General features: G+C 39.2%; 1 protein-coding gene across 2 annotated transcripts; it reads left to right on the plus strand.

The window, feature by feature from the left end:
• The first annotated feature begins 397 nt into the window (after positions 1-397).
• On the plus strand, positions 398-6,090 carry LOC118209365 (extracellular calcium-sensing receptor-like). 2 transcript variants are annotated; one of them, XM_035384618.1, is made up of 6 exons: positions 398-618; positions 2,502-2,790; positions 2,881-3,675; positions 3,792-4,019; positions 4,665-4,788; positions 4,940-6,090. In XM_035384618.1, exons 1-6 carry the CDS (start codon positions 416-418, stop codon positions 5,839-5,841), a joined length of 2,541 nt encoding a protein of 846 aa, XP_035240509.1. In that variant the 5' UTR covers positions 398-415; the 3' UTR covers positions 5,842-6,090. The 2 variants fall into 2 exon arrangements, with proteins under 2 accessions (XP_035240509.1, XP_035240510.1); XM_035384619.1 differs by having other exon boundaries at positions 4,668-4,788.
• The last annotated feature ends 2,915 nt before the right edge of the window (positions 6,091-9,005 follow it).

A 9,005-nucleotide genomic window follows, 5' to 3' on the forward strand; every position in this document is an offset into this window, starting at 1 on the left:
TGAAAATGCTACAATTAAATTTGCCAAGAAATTCCCCAAGCAGTTTATCAATATATATTACCTGCATTTATGTAATGTGTAATGATATGCAAGTTGAAGTGTTACAAAGAGAAATTGTATAGGCCAAATGTAACAAGAGGTTATGAGTGTCTTGTAACAATGTGCAATATAATGAAAGGTCATGATCTACCATACAGCTATATTGTGCAAAGTAATGACAGCTATTGGGGTTGTGTTATAATATTGTAAATGAATGTCATAATATGTTGAATCCAGCAGCAATACATCCTCGTGGGACCATCTGGTGGAGATTTGCAGAAGTTAAAACATCACACCCTGTGTGCCCCAGTATAAAAAGGTCTCCATTTTCAATGACTATCACAAAGACTGTTAACCACCCCTTAACGTTTCTGCAATGCTGTTCTGTGCTGCATGGCTCATTTTCAACATTGCTTTAAGTGACCAGAAGGATCTTTGTCAAATGCTGGGGAGCCCTGAATACCCCCTACTTTCCAAGGGTGGTGATGTTACTATTGGAGGAGCTTTTTCCATACACAGCCAAATATCAGTGTCAGCACCCTCCTTCAAAAAAGACCCAGAACGTCCAGCTTGCACCAGGTATGATCCTCTTTCATCTACTTGCATGCTTTTGAAACATATTGCTTTGTATTTTTTTTTTCTAATGAACAAATTAAATCAACATTAACTTTATTTGATATAAAACTGTACATTAAATCAATTAAACAAAATGAATAGTAACATTATTACACTTATTTACAACCAATTAAATGGAAATATTAAATAAAAAAACTGTAATGTCGAGAGTATGTATGCGAATGTAGTACTAGAAGACAAAAATGATAAAATTGATGAGATTTAAATACTATTTCAAATATAAAATGTGCAATATTTAACATAAAATTCAGAAAATTAACTGATGCATTTGTTGCAAGGACAATTAACTATATTAATTATGAGAATTAACTATGCATTCATAACAAAACTGTTACCATAACCAATTCATAAAATTTTAAAGATAAGTAAAAGGAATACCCATTTACTGTATATTTTCCATATGTATATAAGCATATCTATGTACATGTATATGTGTTTGTATAGATATGTGCAGTGAGCTCCATAATGTTTGGGACAAAGACGTATATTTTTTTCTTGATTTGGCCCTGTACTCCAAAACTTTAGATTTGTAATCAAACAGCATGATTAAACTGCACATTCACACATTTTATTTAAGGGTATTTTATACACTTTGATTTCACCATTACTGCACTTTTTATACACCCCCCCCCCCCCCCCCCCCCCCCCCCACCCATTTCAGGGCACCATAATGTTTGGGGCATATTAATTTTATGTAAATGAAAGCAGTCATGATTAGTACTTTGTTGCATATCCTGTACAATAACTGCTTAAATTATGTGACCTATAGACATCACCAGATGCTGAGTATCTTTTCTGCAGATGCACTGCAAGGCATGTACTGCAGCCATCTTTAGCTTCTGCTTGTTTCAGGGGCTAGTTGCCTTAAGTGTTGTCTTCAGCATATGAAATACATGTTCAGTTGAATTAGGATCGGGTGAATGACTTGCTGTAGGATGAAGGGGCGTTGTGGGGGTGCTTTGGACCTTAGGAAGCTCCCTTTGGCCTCCACAATTTTCTGGCTCTTGGCATCACTCTCCTTCAAGTGAACCTTGGTCTCATCTATCTGCAAGTCCTTTTCCCAGGCCTCTGCAGGCACTTCTTAGCAAATTGTAAACTGGCAATCCTGTTTTTGTGGCTTACTAGTGCTTTGCATCTTGTAGTGCAGCCTTTGTAGTCTTGTTCGTGAAGCCTTCTGCAAACAGTAGTCACTGACACATCCATGCTTGCTGAAGAGTGCTTCTAATCTGTCAGATAGGTGTTTGGTTTTCTTCATTAAAGTGAGAATTATTTTGTCATTAACTGTCTTCTTCAGCCTATCAGGCCCTTTAGGATTACTGAGCTCATCAGTGCTCCCTTTCTTCTCAATGATGTACCAAACAGTTGATTTTGGTAAGCCTAAGGACTGACCTGTAACTCTGACAGTTTTTTTCTTATTTCTCAGCCTCATAATGGCTTCCTAGACTTTCATTGGCACAACTCTGGTCCTCATGTTGACAAATGCCAATAACAGACTCCAAAGGCAATACAAAGCCTAGAATCAAGGATAGGTACTGAATGCTCCCTTATACCTGCACTAAGGAAGCAATTGAACAGACCAGACTAATCAGAAACACATTTGAGCCCATTTGTCCCAAACATTATGGTGCCCTGAAATGGGGGTCTATGTATAAAAAGTGCTGTAATTTCTATATGGTGAAACTAAAATGTATAAATGTACCCTTTGATAAAAGCTGAGAATCTGCACTTTAACCACACATGAATCTTTTATTACATTTTTTTAAATTGCAAATAATAATGGAGCCTTTTTAAGTTATTATTATTAACCAGCCTTTTCTTGTGTCTAGCCTTAACCTCAGAGAATTCCGTTTTGCTCAGACCATGATCTTTGCTATTGAAGAGATTAACAACAGCAGCAGTCTACTGCCCAACATATCCATTGGATATAAAATCTACGACAGCTGTGGATACACTCTGTCCTCCATGAGGACAGCTATGGCTCTGATGAATGGAGAGGAGGGAAAGGAGGGAAAGCTGTGTTCTGGCAGTCCTGCAGTACATGCCATTATAGGAGAATCTGAGTCCTCCACAACCATAGCCATGGCAAGGATTACTGGCCCTTTCCACATTCCAGTGGTAACATGTCTCCTCTCACACCAATAAAAAGCATGTGGGATCTGCAATAAAATGATATAATACTGAAAATGTACCTTTTTCCCTCTGCAGATCAGCCACTTTGCAACATGCGCATGCTTGAGCAACAGAAACGAATTCCCCACATTCTTCAGAACCATTCCCAGTGACTATTACCAGAGCAGAGCACTGGCTCAGCTGGTGAAGCACTTTGGCTGGACATGGGTAGGAGCAGTGAGAAGTGACAATGACTATGGCAATAATGGGATGGCTACATTTTTGGAGGCTGCCCAATATGAGGGGGTATGTATTGAGTATTCTGAGGCTATTTCGAGAACAAATCCAAGAGAAAAGATTGCTAGGGTCGTTGAAATTATTAAAAGGTCCACTTCAAATGTACTGGTGGCCTTCCTGGCCCAGGGGGAGATGGAAGTGTTATTAGAGGAAGCTTTAACTCAGAACGTGACAGGGCTGCAGTGGGTGGGAAGTGAGTCCTGGATCACAGCCAGACAGCTAGCTTCCCAGAGAGCATCTACAGTCATAAGCAGTGCAATTGGTTTCACCATCAAAAAGTCTAAAATACCAGGCCTCCGGAACTTCTTGACAAATGTCCATCCCTCTAAAAGCCCAAGCAATGCTCTCCTGAGAGAGTTCTGGGAGGTGGCATTCGGATGCAAGTTTTCCCCTCAGTTGTCCAATACGAAGATGTGCTCAGGCTCAGAGAAACTGGCTGAGCTAAACAACCAGTACACGGATGTCTCAGAGCTCAGGATTTCCAACAATGTGTATAAGGCTGTGTATGCCGTGGCCCATTCCCTTCATAACCTACTGGCATGTGAAACCCCCGAGAATCACACATGTGCCAGGAAGGATATCGAACCTGGCCAGGTAAGGGGGCCAGAGAAGGTTTTAAGCACTGTCCAGACATTTACCAGACTATACCTTATCATACAGTGGTAAAGAGATACCTACCTAACATCATTTCTGTATTCCAACTGATGCAGGTTGTACATTATCTTAAAGGTGTAAATTTCACGACTGGCACTGGCGATCATGTGTACTTCAACTACAATGGAGATCCAACTGCACAATATGAACTGGTCAACTGGCAGCAAAATGATGCTGGAAAGACAGAGTTTGTGACTGTGGGTTACTATGATGCATCACTTACAAGTGGACAGCAGTTTTCCATCAATCCCACCAAAATTTTGTGGGCTGGTGATCCCTTCACAGTAAGTACAAAATACAAAGAAAATACAAGAAAATTTCTATTCAATTAGACTTTATTTATAAGCCCTAGGGGAGAGAACAGAAAGGGAGATGGTTAAAGAAGTAGATGAACATGTTATTATAGTGCACAGAGAAGACTGAGTGTAATATGAAAAAGCCCCAGAGCGCTATGCTAGGGCAGCATATCTGAAAAGTGAGAAGAGCGGGGTGTACAGAACCATGAAAGTGACTCTAGACTGATAGTAGCAAAACACAGGAACGCTCCAACAGTAGTATGTTCCAATCTATCCCACTGTCTCACCCCTGACCTGCACCCCCCCCCCCCCCACACACACACACACACACACATTTTTGACTACAGGACTATGACTGTTTTTCATTATAATTACTATTTTAATCCTCAGTGATCAATCAACTTTCAGTGTGAGTTATAATGTATGTGAGCTGCGCTGCCTCAGTAGTTACTTTGCAGTGAGTACATGCACTGGGTGACTGGATGCTGCACTGTTAAAGCTCAAATGAAATGACCAAGTAAGTAAGCACATGTGTAGCTGCGTTTCAGTGGCCCAGGTGAGTACGTAAATACAGTAACTGAAAAGCATACTTGAATTGTAATGAGTAACTGAGAGGGTGCGGCTCTGTTTCAGAAGCCAAGGTCAGTGTGCAGTGAGAGTTGTCCCCCAGGCACTCGGCAGGCTGTGATTAGAGGGAAACCCATTTGCTGCTTCTCCTGTGTCCCGTGTGCCGCTGGGGAGATCAGCAACACCACTGGTGAGATCAAAAAAATAATGATATAGCTAAGTCTTAAAAAGAAATAACAGACAAAACAAAAAAATTCTCATATCATCCCTCCTTTTACAACCACACATAAGAAACAATGCTCATATAGACTAACTCTGATATTCTCATTATTTCATAACAGATGCTGTTGATTGCACAAAGTGTCCTCTGGAATACTGGTCAAGTGAAGACCGTAGCCATTGTGTCCTGAAGCAAGTGGAGTTCCTTTCATTTGGAGAGACCATGGGAATTGTGCTAACTGTGTTCTCTGTTACTGGTGCTTGTTTAACATCAGGCATTGGTCTAATTTTCTTTCTTTTCAAAAAAACCCCCATTGTGAAAGCCAACAACTCAGAGCTGAGCTTCCTGCTGCTCTTTTCATTGAAACTGTGTTTCCTTTGCTCTCTTACCTTCATCGGCCGGCCCTCTGAGTGGTCCTGTATGCTGCGCCACACTGCGTTTGGGATCACCTTTGCTTTATGTATTTCTTGCATCCTAGCAAAGACTATAGTTGTGGTAATGGCCTTTAAAGCTACAGTTCCAGGTAGCAATGTGTCACAGTGCACTGTGCCCTTACAGAGGTTCAGTGTGTTTGGCTCCACACTCCCACAAGTGGTGATATGCACTCTGTGGATAGCACTTGCCCCTCCAGTTCCACACTCTCGCTTCACAGAGAAAATCATTCTAGAATGTGATGTAGGATCAGCAGTGGGGTTCTGGGCTGTACTGGGTTATATTGGGCTCCTCTCTATATTGTGCTTTGTTTTAGCTTTTCTGGCTCGTAAGCTGCCTGACAACTTCAATGAAGCCAAATTCATCACATTCAGCATGCTCATATTCTGTGCAGTCTGGATCACCTTCATACCAGCTTATGTCAGCTCACCTGGAAAGTTCACTGTAGCTGTGGAGATCTTTGCAATTTTAGCTTCTAGTTTTGGCTTACTGTTCTGTATCTTTCTCCCAAAATGTTATATAATATTATTCAGACCGGAGCAAAATACAAGAAGACATTTAATGGGTAAAAAAGATATGAAATCTCAGTGATTGCCCCCACCATTTTATACCCATGAGAACTGCGTAGGGTACTGGACCACAGAGCCACCTGTAAAATAAGAATGCAATATGTCATACCTTACATAACTTACACAGGATATATAAATGAAAGAAATGATCAATTGATTATGTCTCTCAAGAGCTTTAGAGAGCACTCTGTGACTTACATGCCAGTTTCTTTTTCAACTACCTTTGCCCTTACCCTTGAAATGAATACTGATACAATTCAAATTTGCCTTTAACTGTACCAGTATTCATTTCTTAAACTGGATCCATAAACCTGGTAAAACATTCCATAAATATAACTATAACGTAATAATATATTTAATAGTCAACAGGGGGATTATTCAGCAATATGCCTGAATATGGAAGGAAATCTGAAATACAAACTGTGCAATGATTTGTTATATCACAATAAAAACTATTTGAGTGGAATAAACCATGACAGGCTGTATTACAAGCCGTCTGCATATGCAGTCTTATCCTTTACTTAAGAGTTTCTGAGTCATGTGTGAATGAGAATTAGCATTCCAGAAAAGTTGTTCTGGAAAATTTATGGCTCAAATGTTGTAACATTTACACAAATGTTCTGTTTTGATGTTAGTGTGAATAAAGCCATAACATTACCTGATCAAAAATGCAAAATTTAATCTACAAAGCAAACAAAGAAAAAAGTCAGAAACTACATGGAGCATGTACACCAATTACATGACAGCCTACCTTGTTAACTAGCTACACAGTACATGTTTACTCTGTAATATCATAGTTATACTAAAGTTTCAAAAGGCATAGGTGTATGTGACAGGACATTAGCATTAATGATCACTTGGCTATTAATGGTATCATTGGCTAACTACTTAGTAAACATTAACTAGCTTTTCTATGGCTAGTAAGCCACAGTTAACAAAACCATACCTTATGGGGCCTGTGCCTATAGCCTGTTTTGGTTTCTTTCATTTAAGAGTATTTGACAGCTTCTTATTACTGGTACTGTGGTGTGTGCTATTGACCCAGTAAAATACCGGATAGTCCTAGAAAGCCACTAGATTGCTGTAAATGATAATATGACAATGTTCATAATCCATGTGCGAAACAGGCCATGATCTACACGCATCTGGGGTGGCAATACTGCACAAGACTCTAAACAGAGGGCCATTCTCATGCCGTAACTGTTTATACCAGTAACTGTGTCATGAGCACTGGATGGCTTGGAAGGAGTTGGAGTAAAACCTCAACTATCCGGAACCTTTGGGAATCAGTCGGATCAGAAAATTCGAAATTCCGGATAGTAGAATATGCTTCAAAGATAACGCAGGAGCCACATTTGCAGGCTACAGTATTTTTGTTGTTTGAATGAGAAATAGGTTATTTGAAACCCCATCTAGTATCCATAAGGGATAATCACAATCCCAGCGGACTGGCTCGCTAGTTACTGTTGGTCAAAACTTGTTAGCGACAGTGAAAAGGAAATATAGCCTATATTCCAGTGATGCCAAATTGGTTCCAGTGAAGGCCAAGAACATGCAGGTTTTCTTTTCTATTAAGCACTGCACCAAGTGATTTCACGATATAATGGATAATCAGGGAAGGAGAGCTAATTAGTGAAATCAGCTGGTGTACAGCTTGGTGGAAATATTGTGAATATGCTATATTCCATTGCACACAGATTGGTAGCTATATTGTTATTCACATTGTTATTCTTACTATTAGAAGAAGTCATACTATGAGAATTATTGTAGAGTTATTTTCTTTTATGTTTCCAGGGCTGCAAAAGGACATTGACACCATTGTTCTAATAAATAAATAATAAATAAATAGCATCATGGGTTCAAACATCTTGCAGTGTAGCCTCTGTATTTCTGTTTGTGAAGTGTGCTGCGGACAGTAGTCATTGACAGTTTCACGCCTGCCCCCTAAACAGTGTTTCTGATCTGTTCGACAGGTGTGTGAGGGTTAAACTTCATTATGGTGAGAATACCTGGGTCATCAACTGTAGAGGTCTTCTTTGGGTTACCGGGCCCTTTGTGATTGCTGAGCTCACCAGCCCCCAGCTAATCAGAAACACCTGTGAAGCCATTTGTCCCAAACATTATGGTGCCGTGAAATGGGAGGACTATGTATAAAAAGTTCTGTAGTTTGGTGAAATCAAAATATATAAAAATACCCTTCAATAAAAGTTGAGAATCTGCACTTTAACCCAGTGAATTTTTTAATTACAAATTTAAAATGGTTGAGTACCGAGCCAAATCAAGAAAAAAATGTTTTGTCCCAAGAATTATGGAGCTCACAGTGTATACACACAGTAATTGTATATATATATATATACATATATATATATATAGAGAGAGAGAGCGAATGGAATATCATATAACTGCCACAATGGAAAACACCTGCTAAATATTTATAATAGTATTATCATAGACTTTACCAAATTTCCCATAAATATTGTTTTTTTACAATAAAATTTTAATTCATTCATTCATTTTCACAATAGAAAACCCCTGCTTAGGATACCAAAACAGACTGAACTTGACATATATTCTTATTTCAGTTAAACATCAGTGAGTTACTGTTTGGAAGTATGTAGAAAGGAGTAAAGGAACTCTTACCACTGGAATTTAACACAATTCAACAGTTTCTGCAATTGCAATGGAGTCGAAAAGGATGACACAATAATGGCCTGCACTACTGCTGGTGCGGTGCCTGATGTGTCCAAAAGTGTTTCCTCATAACTGTACAGTTGAGGCCTAAAGTTTACATACACCTAGGCTAAAGACATTCAAACTCAATTTTTCACAACTCCACATATTTCATGTTACCATACATTCCATGTGTTAAGTCAATTAGAGTATCTACTTTATTTGCCATAATTTTAAAATAATTGCTAAGATACAGATTTATTTCAGCTTTTATGTACTATACCAGATTTTCTATGGCTCAAAAGCTTACATACTCTTTGTTAGTATTTGGTGGCATTGCTTCAATCAAATGCTTGGGGTAGCCTTCAACAAGCTTCTTACAATACTTTGCCAGAATTTTTTCCCATTCCTCTTGACAGAACTGGTGTAACTCAGTCAGGTTTATGGGCCTCCTTGCTCGAACCTTTTTAGTTCAGTCCACAAGTTCTCTATGGGATTCAGGTCAGGGCTTTGTGA

The sequence above is a fragment of the Anguilla anguilla genome, chromosome 12 (genome assembly GCF_013347855.1).
Source record: "Anguilla anguilla isolate fAngAng1 chromosome 12, fAngAng1.pri, whole genome shotgun sequence".
In the NCBI taxonomy this organism is placed as follows: domain Eukaryota; kingdom Metazoa; phylum Chordata; class Actinopteri; order Anguilliformes; family Anguillidae; genus Anguilla; species Anguilla anguilla.